Here is a 19,644-nt window from a genome sequence, read left to right on the forward strand (position 1 = left end):
ATAAGAACAACTTTGTAGCCTGGGCTGGCCTGGAACTTCCTCTGAGTTGGTGTCTGAGACCTTTGCTAGGGGAGATGGTGTAACACAGATTCATGTTTTTAGGCTGGTGTGGTTTGCTCATCTCAGATAACTCAAGAGTGTTACTGTTCTCCCGTGTATTCCCACCTTATGCTCCCTGAACAAAGCTTGATGGCAGGAATGTAGGTCGACTGTTTTACAGAAATGTTGAACAAAGCAGGCAGAGCTCCTAAGGAAAGGCAACCACAGTAATACATGAGGCAGATGGAGGGAGTGGGGGTGAGGGATTGAGGTGAGGGTATGTGGAAATGGACATGGATAGAGCAAGAACACTCTGTTACACTTGCAGGATGGGTGGCCAGGCAGAAGCCATGGTGTAGGTCATGTTTTATTTCCTGTCTTGCTTCCTTAAGAGGACAAATGCTGACTTAAGTCTGCTTTTGTTTTTGCTTCTCGAGACATGGTTTCTCTGTGTAAAATCTCTGGTTGTGGTTGTCCTGGAACTGAACTTTTAGTTGACGCTGGCCTTGAGTTCAGAGACCTCCTTGCCTCTGCCTTCTAAGGGCAGGGACTAAAGGTGTGTGACTGTTTTTTTTTTTCTTTTTTTCTTTTTTCCTTTTTCTTTTAAACTAGACTCCTGGCCCTGGCATGAATCAATTTGGTATCTATTCATTCAACAACCAAGTGACTGAGCTTAAGCATCAATGAAGTGCCATGTATGGAGACTGTCCCTTACATACAGAGACTAGAGATGGAACCTGTGAGCAGCTGTCAAGGGCTCAAGCTCTGGCAAACACCTGGGTGTGTATGCCAGCTCTGAGCCTTCCTCGGACAGGCTATAGAACTGGAAGTGTTTTTCTTACCTGCAAACTGCATGTGACATTTGTAATGGCTGGTTTTAATTGTCAACTGGACATAATGAGCTGGGAAGAGTCTCAGTGAGGGACTGTCTAAATTAGACTGGTGTGTGGGCATGTCTGTGGAAGATTGTCTTATGTTAACTGATGTGGGAGACCCAGCACTCCGTGGAACCATTCCTTGGGTTTGGGTCCTGAATTGTATACAAGCTGGAGAAAGTGAGCGAGCATTAGGAGGCATGCATGCCTCTACTCTCTCTGCTGTTGACTGTGGGTATGATGCGACTAGATGGTTTGAGTTCCTGCTGCTGCTGCTTCCTGGAAGTGATGGGCTGCAACCTGGAATTGCTAGCTAAAATATACCCTTTCTTCCCTAAAGTGATTTTTGCCATGGTGTTTTATTACCATGGGCAATATTTCTGCCTACTTCCTTGGGTGGCTAAGAACAGATATGTCACCAACTGGTGAGAAACACTGAAGAAAGCCTATGTTACCAGGGAGGTTGCATCTATCACAGTGTACTAACACTACTCTTGCCAAAGCAGGAGAAAGAATGTAAGCAAGGCAGATAGGCAGGAAGGACCTCAGCTCCACTGTCACTCACCCTCAGTACTGCCCTCACCTACCCTCATTTAGCTGTACCTTAGCCTTCACTCCCTGACCCCCACTGACTGCTGTCCTCATTTGCTGTTACTGTCTTGCACCAGGAGGTGGAGGTGGCTTGGTACACTTTTCTATGCTAGGTCAACCTGTGACTCACACAGGTTTCATCTTTAGGGAAGGTACATTTTGATGAAGTTAAATCCATTCACATTTTTGTTTGATGGAGATTATGCTTATGGCTGTTCTTTGCAGTGTTACAGATGGAAACCAAGGCCCAACACATGGTAGCCAAGAACGGTTGGCACCTACCTGTGGCCAGCTTGGTTTGAGACTTGTTTATTCAGGATTCTCTAGAGTAATTAAACTTATAGAATCTCCCCCCCTTCTATAGAAAGGGGATTTATTAGAATGACTTACAGGCTGTGGTCCAGCTAATCCAACGATGGCTAGGAACAAAAAGTCCAAGAATCTAGGAGTTTCTCAGTCCATGAGGCTGGATGTCTCAGCTGGTCTTTAATATACATTGAAATTCTGAAGAAGTAGGTTTTAATGCCAGAGAAGTAATGGACTTGCTAGTGACAGCAAACAGGCAAAGAGAGTAAGCTTCTTTCTTCCATGTCCTTATATAGTCTTCCAGAAGAAGGTATAGCTTAGATTAGAGGTAGGTCTTCCCAGCTCAAAATATTTGGATTAGAAGTGTGTCTTCCACCTCAAAGGTTCAGACTAGAGGAGAATATTACTACTTCAAACTAAACAAAAATCCCTGACAGGTGTGTACATCCAGTTTTGGGTTTTAGTTAATTCCAGATGTAGTCAAGCTGACAACATAGAACAGTCACCACATGGCTCCTGAAGAGCAATATCTCATGACTCCCTGGATTCTTCTCCAGTGACTGGAGATCCTGAGCAACCAGGGTCCTCCTAGGTGCTGTCCACATAAGTACAGCCCCTACATGCTGTTTCTACCCTAGATTTCTAAGAGGTTAGCCTAAGTTTCTTCCAATGGAAAAGTGTTTATTTTCATAGATAGTGACAGCAGGAAATGGTGATTGGAGAGAACCCTGCTGAGGTCATGTAATACATAACTAAGATGTAACATCCAATTGCACTGTGTCCATACTGTAAATAGACCCTTAGCGGTGAGGTAATGGTACGGGGCTGGCAATGTTATTAACTACTTAAAAAGCACAACTCCCAGAACCTATGAACCATTTAAAACCATTAGGCTGGACAGTGGGGAAGAAGAAAACACTGCAGCCACTCAAAGTGTCCTGGTCTTCATTTGTTTCTACCCTCTCTTTCAGTTGATTCCTACGAAGCTATTTAGATCTCTGGGATGATGTACAAAACAAATAGGACACATTTAAATACAACTCAAAACCTAGAAAATAACTCAAACTGTCTACCAGGAAAATACAAAAAGACAGGAGGATTGCGTTTTCCCAAGGTGCAGAGGTGGATGCCAACACAGGCCCTCCTCCTGCAGGAAGAGGCTTGCTAATGCCATACCTCAACTTTACTAAAGCTCTGGTTCCTTTGCTTCTAAAGTGTGTTACTTACTCTATTTTATTTTGGGAGACAAGATCTCCCTATGTAGCTCAGGCTGTCTGGAACTCACCACCCTGCCTCCCTTGGCTTCCGGAATGCTGGGGTCACAGGCTGAAAGTGCTATTTTATTTTCTGGTTCTGTATAAAATTAACACGGACCAAGAAAGTAGCAAAGACACACACTGCTAATTGCTCACGATGGAGGAAGAGGAACTCTAAGGTCAGGAATAAATTATCAGTCACTGCCACATATAAGAGGAGACAGAAGCGTGGGCATGGGACATCTAGAGACACTTGCTCACACAGCTTGATTGAGGCCACAACAGTTGAGGGCAATGCCCAACACAAGTCCACAAGAGCCAAGGGAGGCAGCTGCAGAGCTGGATGCTGGCTATTTTGGGTCTTGAGTTGACAAGTCAGTTCATTCCTTAAGCCTTCATGTTTTGTGATAAGAACAATTTATACTTAAATATGAACTGGAAATTACAATAATGTTTCTGCAAAACTTGCTTTTATAACCAACTAAAATCTAACGCTAGCCTTTTCTTCATTTTCGTTTGGCTCTGAATTATGTTTTTTTTTTTAAGTTGCTTGGTGATAATTGGCTGGTCACTAAGCAAGGAGACTTGTCCTTTCCTTCCTTTTTTCCTTCCTTCTTTCTCTATTTTCTTTCCTTCCCTTCTTTCTTCCCTTCCTTCCTTTCTTCTTCCTTTCTTCTTTCTTTCTTTTTTCCTTTCTTTCTTTCTTTCTTTCTTTCTTTCTTTCTTTCTTTCTTTCTTTCTTTCTTTCTTTCTTTCTTTCTTTCCTAGTTTTCTTTTCTTTTCTTTCCTTTCTTTCTCTTTTCTTTCCTTTTTTTCCTTTCTTTCTTTCTTTCTTTCTTTCTTTCTTTCTTTCTTTCTTTCTTTCTTTCTTTCTTTCTTTCTCTTTCATTCATTCTTTATTTTTCTTTCCAGAGCTGAGGACTGATTCCAGGACCTTGTGCTTGCTAGGAAAGCACTCTACCACTGAGTTAAATCCCCAAACCCCTTTTATTTTCCTTAAAATGCATTTATTTACCTCTGTGTGTATATGTATATATGGGTAAGCATATGACACAGCACACATGTGGGGGTCAGACAATGCTGTGCAGGTATCAGTCTTTCCTTCTACCACATGGGTCCTGGAGAATGAACTCAGGAAGGACCTTCCCCAAGCACACTTTATAATGTTATGCACTTTATTTCAACAAGTCTTGTTTAGGCGCCATTTGATTCTCAACAGCTGCATTGAAGTGCTGGTAGGGTGGATCTGTAGAGTCCACAGTTAGTTTTGTGTGCTGTTAGGACTGAAGGTATCTGAAGGCTCCAAGGAGATTTAACTGAAGTCTGGAGCGAACAGAGCTTGGGAGAGAACTGTGTGTTGCTCCCTGTATTGGGGCTCGGTGCCACTCTTGCTACCTGGGTTTCCCAAGCTTGTATGTCCTTAGGTCAGAAGAGACCAGTGGGTTCTCTGCAGTTTTCTCTGCCAAACTGCAGCCTGAATACCACCGTAGGCATGAAGCCAGGACACTACAGGGCTCATCATATGGTTCTTCTTTGTGTTGGGCTGCTTGCTTTCCAACATCTACTGTTGTAGCTGTGTAAAGCAGGTATGTCAACTGGGTTCCTTTGCTTCTGTGTGTCCACTCAATCAGAGGACACTACACGAGGGGCAATTTGTTTACAGTTGGTGGTAAGAAAAGAGAAGCAGATTTATAAGTAATTTGTAGTTGATAGGATTATCCGAAATATTTAAATGACCCAGAACACAGGCTTATCAGTTAAAGGCAAAATGCAATAATCAAATTTGACTTATAATTCATTCTTTCTCTTCATTTTCCTTATTGATGATAAAATCCATCACACATGAGAACTGCAGACTCATAAATCTAGGACAAAGCTGTTTGAATGTAGTATTTGAAGATATTACAAAGGCAACAAAATAGCTGTTTTATGGATTACAAAGGCCTGTTCATCTAATCTCCCACAGCTAGGATGGGCTTTTTATTGTATACATTTCATTCCATGATACTCAGAGTTTTCAAAGTGTTTACAGAGGTCTATATACACCATTTGTTTTCACACAGTGATACTGCAAGGCAGGGTCAAAAGTGCAGCCTTCAACTCATAAATGAGGGCATCTATTTACCTAAGGTCAGCAGCTTGTTAGTGTGAACCAGACCAGGACTCCAATATTCCTGACAACTTCCAAACTCACTATGAGCTGGTTTCTCTCACTTCACTCCTTTTAACATGTAAAGAATTAACTGTGATATGGTCACCATCTGTGTGACACCGTGTGATACGAGGGGAATTACAAGATTTTCTGAAAAGGCATACAAAGGGCATGTCCCGATGAGTTTTTGAGAAGTCAGGCATGAATGCAGAGAAGGTCAGGGCAACGGCTTAGAAGCAGACAACAAACCATCTTACATTGTATATGAAACCCCACTCTATCTTACACTGTGTATTAGACCATGCTATATCTTACACTGTGTGTTAGACTCTGCTGTATCCTACACTGTGTGTTAGACTCTGCTATATCTTACACTGTGTATTAGACTCTGCTGTATCCTACACTGTGTGTTAGACCCCGCTATATCCTATACTGTGTATTAGACTGCACTTTCAATCCTCAGGAGACTCAGAGCCCTACAGAGAGGATGGGCGATGTGTGTAGAATGTACCCATTATAAGTCATTCAAGTCCAAAGCCATATAGCTTCCAACTAGGTATTATTCAATGTACAGTTGTCACATATTTCAGAAGGAATACTTCAGAAGTAATGACTGTAAGAAATGGTATTAGCTCAGGACCCCTAAGATAAAATTCTTAGCACAAAGGAGATTTATTTGTCCCAGAGGGAAAGAGGACAGGGAATAAGAGACAAAGACAGGAGATAGAGGATGAGGGAGAAGGGGAAGGAAACAAGGGAGAGGGGGCAGGGGTATTTGTTCCACAGGGACAAAGGACTATCTCTGGAGCAAGAGGAGACAGATATGACACATAGGACAATGGCAGTTTATAAAGGTATAAAGGGAAGCCTGTGTCAGAATGAGGTATTTAATTTTAATTGTTATGTTAATTATGTAAGACAAAGGGGTCTTTTCTTTAGATTGCTCGACTTCAATACTTTGATAGCTGGACCTTGGTAGTCAGCCTTAGGAGGAGGAAGTGGCCAAATAAGGGAAAAGACCTTGGTGGCTAGCTTTAGAAATGTAATCTATTTAAAAAGAAAATGGAAGAAGATGTGATAGATGTGAAGTCTGGTTTTCTGTTTAATGTACAGCATGTACAGTATTTAATATCCATATATAGAAATAAAAAAGCTATGAATGTTGGGCTTAAAAAACTGTAATCTAACAGTTTTCAGACAGTGGGAATGGGGGAGGAGGGCAAGGCCTGCCAGAACCATGCTCAATATGCTTGAGCTGGCCAGAGTCCCTCCTATGACTAACACTGTCCTGGAATAAACAGGACCCTGGAGAGATGCTCAGTGGTAAGGTGTTTGCTGTGAAAGCATGAGGATCCGGGTTCTGGCCCTCTACAACATAAAAGCTGCCACACTACCAGGTACCTATAATCCCAGCACTGAGTGGGGACAGCAGACAGGTGGATTCCAGGGCTTGGTGATCACATATCTAGCTCAAACAGTGACCTCCAGATTCAGTGAGAGAGCCTGTGCCAAAAAGTAAGGTAAAGGGCTGGACAGATGGCTCAGTGGTTACGAGCACTGGCTGCTCTTCTAGAGGAAGAGGTTCAGGTCCTAGCACCCACAAAGGCAGCTCACAATCATCTGTAACTCTAGTCCCAGGGAATACGATACCCTTTTATTGACCTCCAAGGGCACCATGCATACACAGAGTACATATACATGCAGGCCAACACCCATACATTATACAACACACACACACACACACACGCATGCACACACGCACGCACGCATGCATGCACACACGCACACACACACGCACACACACACGCACACACACACACAGAGCTTTTTTTTTTATATTGAGGATCTGTGTTCCTTTCTCATTTTTTCTTCCTTTCTTGTAATTTTTTTCCTATACAGCCTCATTATGCAGTTTTGGCTGGCTACAAACTGGCAGTCCTCCTGCTTCATCCCTCTAAGATTGGGATTTCAGGGTGTCCCACTGTACATCCTCTAACTGTTTCTAGTTGTGTTTTTAGTGTCTTCCACTAACAGTGGCCAAATGTACAGCTCTGATACTTTTGCCCAATTCCCTAATGGACTTTAGAACAAAGGTTAGGATAATTTGGAAGAAAAAAACATCTAAGACACTAGCACAGCATCACATTTAATATCTGAAGAGACTGGACTGGTAGAGAAGACCTCAGTTTTGGAGAATGTATGAGTCAGTACTTGGGAATCCAGTGCATCCAACATTGATACCAAGTCATCATTGCCAGCATGTTGGAGGGTTGGGCTCTGTCCCTAGCACTAAAATAAAGCGAAAGCATAAAATAATAAAAGAATCTAAAAACACATAAGTGGTGATTTCTTGGTGGAAAACTCTAGGAGAATGTCTTCTAAAAAATAATCAGGAGAATTTTAATACTAAGTTCAGATATAAGAGCTTTTTAATGCAAACAGCTTCAAAACTGACAAAATTAGAAAGTATTGCCACAGGGAGAACAATAAAACATGTGTAGTCACAGCTAATCTGTGTCTATTTTCCTGAGAGGGGCTAGGAAACCATACAGGGAATTGGGGGAGAAGCAGAAGGTCACAGCCAGTATTAGAAACTGAGGCCTGTCTAAACCCACTGAGACCACCAAGGTAAGTCACTGACAGTGCTGAATTCAGCTGAACCTGTGTTCCCAAAGCAACAGGCTCCAATGAAAAGTGAACACTGACTTTCAAATGATGCTTCACTTAAGAAAAAAACCTTTCAGATTATTTTTATTTCTGCGCATGAGTATTTGTTTGCATGTGCATGCCTGGTGCCTTCAGAGGCTAGAAGAGATCATCAGATCCTTTGGAGTTACTAGTTGTAAGCTGCCATGGAGGTACTGGAAATGGAACCTGAGGGCTGCAAGAGCAAGTGTCACCTCTCTAGCCCCTTAGAAGTTTTAACAGGAGGCACCATTGAAATAAAAAAACAAAACATTCCCAAACCCAAAGTACATTACACTCTTAGTCTGCTCAGGGCCTGAGCTCCCCAAATGCTGCTGCCAATGTAAGAAAAGTTTTATTTGGGTGTGTATGTGTTTAGTTACAACACTGACATTTTAAATCATCTGAAACAGTTAAGGAAACAAATCTTCCTCCAAACAGCATTTCACACTGAAAATCTTTTATCCAGTTAGAGATAGGCTGTTGACTTCAGCCCATGTATGGTTACTCACAACTCTGCATGGCCAACATGACTGAAGAGCAGATTCTAGCAGCCACAGAAGCATCCTGAGTCAGGCTGACTGACACTGGAGACAGCATGGGTATCTCCCTCACATAAATGTGCCCCTGAGGGAACAGGGTGGCTGACACTCCACCTGCCTCTGCTCTACTGAGTTGTGTTCTTCCTATACTCTGAACTGAGCACTTGGTTTTTATCTTCTTTCTTTTATCATATATGTATTTATTTATGTGTATGGATGTTTTGCCTGTATCATGAATGTATACCACATGTGTGCTGTTGGATTTCTTGCAACTGGAGTTGGGACAGTTGTGGGTTCTCTGCAAGAGTAACAAATGTTCTTAACTATTGGGCCATCTCTTCAACCTTAGACTTTTTCTTACGAAAGATACTGCTGGCCTTTAAGGCTAGACAAGTAGTAAAAACTAGGCTTCTTTCCTAGCTTCTCTGATGCATCTCCCGTGTACCGTGTATAAATGTGCTCCCATCACGGGAGCCCGTGTAGGGAGGAAAGCCAGCTGAGCTTAGCACCACACAAGACCAAAGCCTCACACCCCACAACAGCCACTGCGGCAATGCTCTGGATTGTGTAAGGCCAGTGTACCACCCAGGACTGATCTCTTCATTTTCATCCTCTTCTCATAATTTATGGTGTCTCTTTCAAAAATTTTTGATCCACAGAAAAGCAAATGCTGGGTTAATGGATTTCCAAGCAGAGGGTGGCACTAAGGAAGAGAGTTACAACTTCTACGGGATTCTGTGACCTTCAAACTCGGTGTTCTCAGTGCACATACAAATGTTAGGTTCTGAGCCAAGTGTAGAGGCACACCCCTATAAACCCAGCCCTGGGCAGGCTTGGGGAGAGCAGTGAGGCTCTATCAAATATTTTGAAGTTTTTATTCATTTGTTTGTTTTGGGTTTTTGTTTCTAGTTAGCTGGCTTGTTTTATAGCAATCATGCGCATATGGACAACACTATTTTTACTCAGTGGCTTAGTTTTTTTAAAAGGACATGAAGCTGGGAAGGGAGTTGGAAAGGATTGTAGAGGAGTTGGAGGCCAGAAGAAGATGTGGATTCCCTGGAACAGGAGTTACAGGTGGTCATGAACTGCCATGTCGGTGCTGGGAACCAAAACAGGATCCCCTGGAAGAGCTCTTAACCACTGAGGAATCTCTCCAGCCCTTTTTCTAGTCTCTTATTACAAATGCTGCTGATCTTTTAAGGACCATTATTATTTTCTGACTTCTTCTTCCTATCGAACAGCAGTATTTTAAACATGTATTACTTCTTTTGAGAGGACAAGCTGGGTCTCACTATGTAGCTCAGGCTACTCGCAAACTCTCAGTCCTGCCCAGACTCCCAAGTGAGTGCTGGCACTGCAGCTGTATGCCACCATCCCTAGCTCAGAAGATGAGACCTTCCTTTGGTCAGGGATGAGTTTTATCTTTATAGACAATGGGTCTGTAATTTTCTGAGACATATCAAACCCAACCAATTAACAAACTGCAAAAATTTCAACCCCTGCTTCTCACAGTGCTGAGTTACTGACAGTGTTCTCTAGACGAAGGTAGATGAGTTCAGGGTACCTGTTCTGAATGCAGATGCTCACACAAATCATCAAAATAAAAGCAACAACAAAAAAGCCTTTTTGCAACATTGCCTCTAAGTGAAGTAATACATGAGACAGACAGCAATGGACATGGCTAGGAGTGGCCTGCAGCACAGTCAACCTCATTTAGTGTCACCTGATTGGACTTTACTAATTAAAAATATTTCACAACAGCCTTCCATGGAAGATGGGATTTCACTGCAATTAATAAAATACCAAACTAAGCAAGTTTCATGGAGAACATGAGTGAAAACTATTCTGGGATTTCTGTATTTTCCGGTGTCATCCCAAGTATGAACACAACCCACTGCTGGCTTTTCCCGTAGCTAAAATAGAGTTGTCAAAGGCACATGATCATAGCAGAGGACGACACAGGGCTAAGAACCCGGGTGGGCCACGCTGGCTTCCTGGCCAGCCCTGTTTTCCAACCCAGGCCCAGCAGCTTTTGCTAACAGCTTACCAGGATGCACAGCTGCTGCCGTCCTGAAAGCACATCTGTGCAGTGCTGCCTTGCTGTCATAAGGTTTTAATAGCCTGCATTTCTTAAATTAACATGTCTATTGGTATATAATTAAAGATTAAGCTATTCAACTTGAATTCTTCTCATTATTTGGCAGAAGAATTTAATGCATTCTAAAAATACATTTTACTCATTTAAAATGATTACTCATTAATTTTTTTAATCACATTTTATTTTTTGGGGGGTAAATAGTAGAGCTAGCAGCAGCAAGAGGTTCCAAGGCAGCCATGCCCTGCTCCAACCTGGAAACCAGCCCCAGGCACACTCACCAGGGTTGCAGTCTGTAAGGAGTGAGCAGATGGACAGGAGGACTTTCGAGATGGTCAGGGCTGGACTCCAGTTGTCCTTGAGGATATCCAGGCAGATCACACCTTGGCTGTTGATATTACAGTGATAGATCCTCGTTCGGAAGGTGACCTAGGAGGAAATGCAAAGTTTCTGTAAGTGGACACAGCTTTTATTAGACAAGAGTCCAGGTCACTGCTTCAAGCATTCTTGTTTCTTTCTTTAGGTACATGAAAATAATCATTAGACTAAAAATAAAAAGAGTTTACAACAGAAAAGATAGACATTCATGGCAAAACCAGGGCACAGTGCTTTGTGGACGAGCCTGGGTGGAGCTCAGGGCCCAGCTTGATGTGACTGGAGGGCACTGCTGAGAGGCAATGGGTTCCGAGTCGTGAAATGTTTTAAAGCTTCTGGTGGGTTCTAGCTGTTTTACTTTTATATTTAGAAGATCCGAAAACAGAAGGTGTGGGAATAATAAAAAGATAAATGATCTTTAATATGGTTTTCAAACATGAATGAGGGTATGCAAACATATCACATGCCTCTTTTAACAACTGTATGCTATAACTGTTTTGTCATAATTTATAAACCTATTCCTTATTAAATCTTATGCTTTGAGTGTACTCTATGAAAGTAAGGTCACCATGGTACTTGTCTTAAATATAATTAGGAAACCTAAGACATAAAAATACTTTTAGAGAGGAATAGGACTTAGTGGTTAAGAGCTCCTTTGTTTTTGCAGAGAACCCGGCTTGGCTCTCAGCACAGTGGTACGGTGACTTACAACTGACAGCAACTCCATTCTAGAGGATCCAATGCTCTCTTATCATCTCCTAGGGGACCAGGCACACCCATGGGACACATATATGTATGTTGACACATATAAATATAAGATTAAATAAAATAAAAACTTCATAATATTGAAAACAAGCCTAGCTCAGCATTGGCTGAGCAACAGTAAGACGTAAAAGCTACTTATTATAACTACCAACTCACAATTCTCAAATTTATAAATAAATCTTGGTGTTCTAAGGACCAGGCTTTGACATTCTGAATTCAAATGGCTCAGAAACAGGAAAAAACACACAGGCAGGCAGCTCTCTGTGGGCTCTGCCACTCAAACAGGTAGCCAACATCCATTCAAACATCAAGCACTGATGTAGTTTGTATGATGCCATATTCCAGGAAGGGCAGCACAGTGGTTGCTGAACAGCACACTCCTATTCTTAGGCTAGAACCCAGAACCCAGAACCATGCCAGCTCACTTTGTCTCTCCAACATAGATCACAAATGTCCAGAAACACTGAAGAAAGTAGAACCAACCTTCTTCAAAACACACACCTGAATCAGCTAGGAGAATTTCTAGAGGTCACCACTAAAAACCCAAACCAGCACTTAAGTAGGCAGTGCATGTGCTGGGGGAGGTTAGGGACAAGCGAGGGGATGAACGGTAGCAGCCAGTCTTAATAAAATGAAAGCTTTACTTCTGAGACTTTCATGGAGAAGATGAGATCTCAGGCCTGTATGTGGCCAAGGGTTTGAAAGCAGAGACTGCATCACAACCAGGACACTGCAGTGGCTCATCTTTGAGGAAGCAGATGCTTAGAGAGAGCTAGGGAACTGACAGTGAAAGCCTGCCTTCTGGACTGGGAGGAGTATGAATTTTCACTATGAACAGACTCACCACACAAAAAAGATTAAAGAGTTGACAAGGACTAAAGAGTCCTTGACTACTGGAGCAATTATATGCAAAGAGGCTGCTGCAAAAGGGGGGAGGGGCAGCACAGCGTATCATGTGAGAATGCATCTGGAAAATAATGCTTTTGAATCAGCTGTAGTTAAATAGCCAAAGATTACACAGTAAAAACTAGCAGATCAACGAGGAAATGACATTTATGATCAAGGAGAAATGTTTCACTACATAACTGTTAGGTCAACCAGACCAAATATTGGTAAGGATCCTGAAAATTTAGACCACAAGTAAAATTAAGGACAGAATGACGCCAAACACTGCATTGGACTGTTAAAGAATACATATTCATGTCAGTCATGTAGGAAACACCTACAAACACTGGCTACATGCCGAGGCACAGAGAAAACCTAAGGTCTTTCAAAGAATGGATATTAAAGCCATAATGAAAGATCATAATTTACACAGGAAAAAGTCCCCTGTGAACCCTGGTCATGTTTGGAAACTGAACAACACATTTGCAAATAATTCCCCTTTCTTGTTTCTTTCTGTTTTTAAGAGAATATGTTGCCTAGGCTGGCCTCAAATTATTATCTTGTTCCAGCATGCACCATCAAGACCAGGGTGCAAATAGTTCTTTGACTAAAACAGGCATTTATGTAGTCCACTGGTTCCTGGGTCTTATGTTTACATTTATTTCTTTTTTTTTTATGTTATGAACTGCAGAGATCAAATTTATTTCACAATATTCACATGTAATTTTCTTCAGTTGCTCTTGTCAGTTTCTTTTTTTTTATTTTTTATTTTTTTAATTTTTATTTTTTATTTATTTATTTTTTTTCAATGCAGTTTATTCAGGAACCTTGAACAATCTTCTGACCCTGGGGAAAGCCAGCCCACAGCTTAAATAGCCTCTGGGTAGCCAACCCAGGCGTGCCACGGGGGCAATGCAGATAGGTCCACATACATGGAAGCAAGCCAGATCCTCAGCCTTAGCCAAATGTGGAATTGTTCGTGACAGAGAGCACTCACCATCGGGAAGGTGGAAGGCGGAAACCAGCTCCATCTTTAAGGCATAGCATTCCGCAGCTCTCTACAGTTCCCCCTTTTTGTTTTAGAAGCATCAGGCAAGAGTAGAGGTCTAATCTCTGATATTAGAAATAAATTGGGACTTTGTACAGATGTTCATTTAGGTGTCATCCACCCAAAGAGCATCAGACCCGTCCGATACCTTTTTCTCAGAGGCGGGACCTGGGGCATCAACCCGCATGCAATCAGACATGCTCTTCTCTGGGTCCAAAGCGGCTGACCCTGAGTGCAGTGCTTAGCCTCGCATCCTGAGCGTAACATTTTAGCTTTTTATGGTATCCAACCATGCTTGGGGAGAATGTCCTGCTTCAATGGCTGTAAAGGCCTGAATGATCATGGCTGCATCACACTGTTGTGAGACTCTAATCTTGCATATATACCACAGGCAAACCAAGGAGACCAACACCAGAAGGCCTGCTAACGCTCCCATGCCCGCCCATTCCTTCAGATGATTCATGGTTGCAGCAATCCATGATGATAATCCTGTGGCTAGTCCTGCGTCCACTCTGGTAGAATTTACTGTGACAATGGCCACTCTCAGCTGCTCCATCGTAGTATCGAATTCTCCAGTCCAATTACCTAAAATATAGCTCGACAATTGTTTAGACAGATTTGCAGCACAGGAAAAATTCTCATGTTATATGCTAGTGACTCAAAGTCCAGCATATTTTCATTGACAGCCAAGTTGAGCGATTTGCCATAGGGTATCAATTTGCTCCTGCATGAGGTCAATCCTCTGATTGAACACCATCAAGCTTCCTTTTAGTTGAGCATTAATTTCTTTATGTACAACTAAGGCATGAGCTACATTGGCTAAATGATTATTCAGGGTCTGAGCAGTCTGCCCAGTATGACTCATGGCTAATGCCCCGGTGGTAGCTCCAACAGCCGCCAATGAGATGGCAGTAACAATGGTGGCTGTAGTTCCAAGATCCCTTTTCTGTCTGAAGAGAGTCATAGCGTGAGGGGCATCAATGGGCACAGGCACCCAGTGAGGCATGTGAGTAACCAGGGCATACCTAAATTTACTAGCATTCCAGCATTGGGCAAAAAAGCAAGTATCATTTTATTTTTTTTATTTTTTTATTATTTTTTTATTTTTTTTTATCAGTTACATTTTATTAACTCTGTATCCCAGCCGTGTCCTGATCCCTCATTCCCTCCCAGTCCCTCCTTCCCTCCCTCATCTCCACCGTGCCCCTTTCCAAGTCCACTGATAGGGGGGACCTCCTCCCCATTCATCTGATCCTGTTTTATCAGGTATCTTCAGGACTGGCTGCAAAGCCCTCCTCTGTGGCCTAACAGGACTGCTCCTCCCTTCGGGGGTGGGGAGACCAAAGAGCCAGTCATTGAGTTCCTGTTAGAAATAGTCCCTGTTCCCCTCTCTTTGGGAAACCAATTGGTTACTGAGCTACCACAGGCTACATCTGAGTGGAGGTTCTAGGTTATATCCATACATGGTCCTTGGTTGAATGTCAGTCTCAGAAAAGACCCTGTGCCCAGATATATTTGGTCCTTGTGGAGCTCCTATCCTTTCCCCATCAGACTAACTCCCCTTCTTTCTTATGATACCCTGTACTCTGCCAAAGGTTTGGTCATGAGTCTTTGTTTTGAAAACACTGCTAGTTAGAATCTTTCAGATGTGCTCAGTAGACTCCTGTCATACGTTCAATGCACATCCCATCTGTCTTTCTAAATGAGGATTGATCATCTTACCCCATGTCCGCTCAATTGATTATCATTTTTAGGTGTATAGATTTCATTATGTTTATCATATCTTATAGGTCTATATAAGTGAGTATATCCCATGTTTGTCTTTCTCCTTCTGGCAAAGGATACCGTCATCAAAACAAAACGACTGCCTACAGATTGGGAAAGAATCTTCACTAACCCTTTATCTGACAGAGGACTAATATCCAGTATATACAAAGAACTAAAGAAGCTGAAAAGCAGCAATCCAAGTAATCCAATTAAAAAATGGGGAACAGAGCTAAACAGAGAATTCTCGACAGAGGAATATCGAATGGCAGAAAAACACTTAAAGAAATGCTCATCCTCATTAGCCATCAGGGAAATGCAAATCCAAACGACCCTGAGATATCACCTTACACCCATCAGAATGGCCAAGATGAAAAACTCAAGCGATAACACATGCTGGAGAGGTTGTGGAGAAAGGGGAACCCTCTTACATTTATTTCTATGTGCATGCATGTGCATACCTCTACAGTCAAGATACAGAAATATCCTATCACAAATACTTAGTACTATATTTTTAAAATGTACTTTAACAATTTCATACATTCATATAATATATCCCCATTACAGCCACTCAAACTCTTCCCTCCTGCTCTCCTGTGGAAATCCCCTAAACATTTCTCTCCCACATTCACTGCCTGTGTTTTTCATTCATTCCTCCTCCTCCTCCTCCTTCTTCTTCTTTCTTCTTCTTCCTCCTCCCCCTTCTTCTTCTCCTTCTTTCTAACCCACTGAGCCCAATGCCAGCAGCCCACTGAAGTGCTGGTTATCCTACTGGGTCAGTTGTGCAGGTCTTGTTCAGAAGTGCAACTGCAAGTCATGTCCAGAAGACAGAAGTTCACAGAATCTCCTATATCCTCTGCCTTTTACATTCTTTCCATTCCATCTTCCTTCCTATTCTCAGAATCCCAGGCATGTTAACAGAGTGTGCAGATTTTTGATATGCACAGTTGTCTTTCATGTGAATAGAATACATGGCAAAAATGTTTCAACAATGGAAGTTTGTACTACTGAGCCTTTCAAATTGCTCCATTCACTCAGCAATCCCCTTGAGCGCTACCATATTATTGTATGTAGAATACTTTATTTTCTATTGCTGAGTCGTATTTCATGGCACAGATTAGTCAGCTTGTCACTGTTCTATTACTGTGAAGAGACAGCATGGTCAAGGTAACTCTTTTAAAAGAAAGCACTTAATTGGGGCAACTTATAGTTTCAGTCCATTGTCATCATGGCAGACAGACACAGTACTGGAGCAGTGGCTGAGAGCTTTATACCCCAATCCAGAGGCAGAAGGCCTGGCATGGGCTTCTGAAACTTTAAAGCCCACCCCCAGAGACACACCACCTCCCACAGGCTGCACCTCCTAACCTCCTTCCAAACAGTTCATAAGGGGAACTAAGCACATAAATATATGAGCCTTTGGTGGCCATGCTAAGTCAAGCCACCATAACCATTTACTAAGTAAAAGACATCTGTGTGTTCAGAAGACAAATTAAAAAAATAAAAAGCAAAGAAAAAGAAAATCCCTGTTTTCCTTACTCTCACATGCAATACAGAAGATTTCTATGATTACACATGGGATGAACTGCTCCTCACAAAACTTATTTGGGTTAATTAGATTTTGACAACTACCCTTGTAGGGAAATCAGATCCCGAAGCTTAAAGAGTCCTTTACAGGACTGCCTCCCACTTCAGACTTCACTCTCCAGTCTGGGCCGGTAGAACTTAGAAGCAACTGAGGCTGGAATCTTTTTCAGCCCTTACCCTGACACCAGTCACCTGCTACTGAAGCTTGTGGAACTCGAGGGAGTCTGCAGCACATCCCCGCTCTATCATAAATGACAGCACAAAGGATGCTGGTGAAAGCATGCTGAAGGATGCACAGGGTATGCAGAAGGGGTGTGTCCCTGGGGTACACCCACCTCCATGAGTTGTGGAGCTCAGAAGCTACACAGGCTAACTGCCTAGGCATGTCTGATTAAATCACTGACCAATGCCTATACTTCTTATTAGACATTGTCATTCTCTGGGTCTTGGCTATCAGAAGCAAAGACAGGAGGACCAACTCTCTGGGTGTTTTTGTTTTATTTTTTCCTGAACCTGTTTTGCCATCTGTAGGATAAATATCTAAGAGCATTTACTTGGTTAGACGGATAACTGACAATGTCACTTTACAAGCCCAATGGCAATGTGATGTGGCTTCTCAGCATGATGGCAGCCTCAGCTGTCACCCTGCTTGGGTGTGGTGGTTTCAGTTTGCATTTCCCATCACTGATGATGCTGAACATCTATGCTCATGTACTATATGGTAGCCTGTATGTTCTTTTCTCTTTTCTACCTCAAGGCTGTTTTAGTGTTGTTGGTTTTCACTAATGACTCTAGTAGTATCTTGGTGGTTGCTTTAAAAGATTAATTAGTTAATTAATCAATTCAATTTACATCCCTATTGCAGCCCCCTCCCTCCTCTCCTTCTGGTCCCACCTTCCCACCCTTTTTTTCCTTTCTTTCTCCTCAGAAAAGATGGTGTCCCCCTACAACCTACCCTGACACATCAAGTCTCAATAGGACTAAGCACATCTTCTTCCACTGAGTCCAGACAAGTCAGTCCAGCTAGGGAAAAGTGATCCAAAAGAAAGCAAAAGAGTCCATGTCAGAAACAGCCCCTCTTACACTTCCTAGGGAACCCACATAAAGACCAAGTTGGCCATCAGTTACATATGTGTTAGGGGCCTAGGTCCAGTCTATGCATATTTGTTTGGTTGGTGCTTCAGTCTCTGTAAGTCCTCATGGGCCTAGGTTAGTTGACTCTGTTGGTCTTCTTGTGGAGTTCTTGTCCCCTTTGGGTCCCTCTATCCTTCCCCCAACTCTACCACAAGATTTCCTAAGCTCTGCCGTGAGTCTCTGCATCTGTGTGGAGCTTCTCCGAGGACAGGCTCCTGTCTGTAAGCATTGCAGAGTATCGTTAATAGTGTCAGAGGTTGGCTCTCTACCTTGGGGTGGGTCTCAGTTTGGGCCAGGCATTGGTTGAATAGTCCCTCAATCACTGCTCTATCTTTATCCCTGCATATCTTGTAGGTAAGGTAAATTTTGGGTCCAAGGTTTTGTGGGTGGGTTGGTGTCATCTCTCTCCATTGGGAGTCCCACCTGGCTATAGGAGGTGTCCACTTCAGTCTCCATGTTGTCCACTGCTAGGAGTCTCAGCTAGAGTCACCTCCATATTTTTCCAAGGGTCTACCCTGCCCCAGGTCTCTAGCTTGGCCCAGAGATGCACACCCCTCCCACAGTTTCTCTTCTTTCTGCAAGCTACCTCACCTCCTATCCCCGCTCTCTCCACCCTCTCTGCACCCTCTCTTACCCAGTTCCCTCACTTTAACCATTTCGAATGTCTATTCTATTTCCTCTTCTGAGTGAGACTAAAGCATCCTTCTTTGGGTCTGTGCATTGTAATATATCTATCCTGTACTATATGGCTAGAATCCACTTATAAGTGTGTATATACATACCATGTTTGTCTTTCTGGGTCTGGGTTACCTCACTCAGGATGATATTTTCTAGTTCCATCCATTTGCCTGCAAATTTCACGATTTCCTTGTTTTTAATAGCTGACTAGTCTTCTACGGTGTAAATATACAGTTTCTTTATCCATTCTTCAGTTGAGGGACATCTGGGTTGTTTCCTGTTTCTGGGTATTATGAATAAAGCTGCTGCGAACATAGCTTAGCAAGTGTCCTTATGGTATGGTGGAGCATCTTTTGCTCAGGAGTGGTATAGTTGGGTAGAACTATTCCCAATTTTCTGAGAAAGTGCCAGACTGGTTTTCAAAGCGGTTGTATAAGTTTGCACTCCCACCAGCAGTGGAGGAGGGTTCCTCTTTCTCCATATCCTCTCCAGCATGTGCTGTCACTTGAGTTTTTGATCTTTGCCATTTTGACAGGTGATTTGCATTTTCCCGATGACTAAGGATATTAAACATATCTTTAAGTGCTTCGTGGCCATTAGAGATTCTTCTGTTGAGAATTTTCTGTTTAGCTCTGTACCCATTTTTAATTGGGTTATTTGGTTTGTTGGTATTAAATTTCTTGAGTTCTTTATACATTTCAGATATTAGTCCTTTGTCAGATGTAGGGTTGGTGAAGATCTTTTTCCAATCTGTATTCTATCATTTTACTGACAATGTCCTTTTCCTTATAGAAGCTTTTAAGTTTCAAGAGGTCCCATTTGTTAATTTATTAGAGCCTGAGCTGTTAGTGTTCTGTTCAGGAAGTT

General features: G+C 42.5%; 1 protein-coding gene across 2 annotated transcripts in view; it reads right to left on the bottom strand.

Annotated features, from left to right (window-relative positions):
* Nucleotides 1-19,644, bottom strand: part of LOC110552133 (ubiquitin-conjugating enzyme E2 E2) — a 287,185-nt gene that overhangs the window by 24,411 nt on the left and 243,130 nt on the right. For both annotated transcript variants that reach the window (XM_021643217.2, XM_021643218.2), the window contains exon 5: nucleotides 10,823-10,970. In XM_021643217.2, coding sequence (XP_021498892.1) covers nucleotides 10,823-10,970 — 148 coding nt within the window. The remainder of the gene's footprint in view (nucleotides 1-10,822; nucleotides 10,971-19,644) is intronic.

This window comes from Meriones unguiculatus, chromosome 9 (assembly GCF_030254825.1).
Source record: "Meriones unguiculatus strain TT.TT164.6M chromosome 9, Bangor_MerUng_6.1, whole genome shotgun sequence".
Classification (NCBI taxonomy): Eukaryota; Metazoa; Chordata; class Mammalia; order Rodentia; family Muridae; genus Meriones; species Meriones unguiculatus.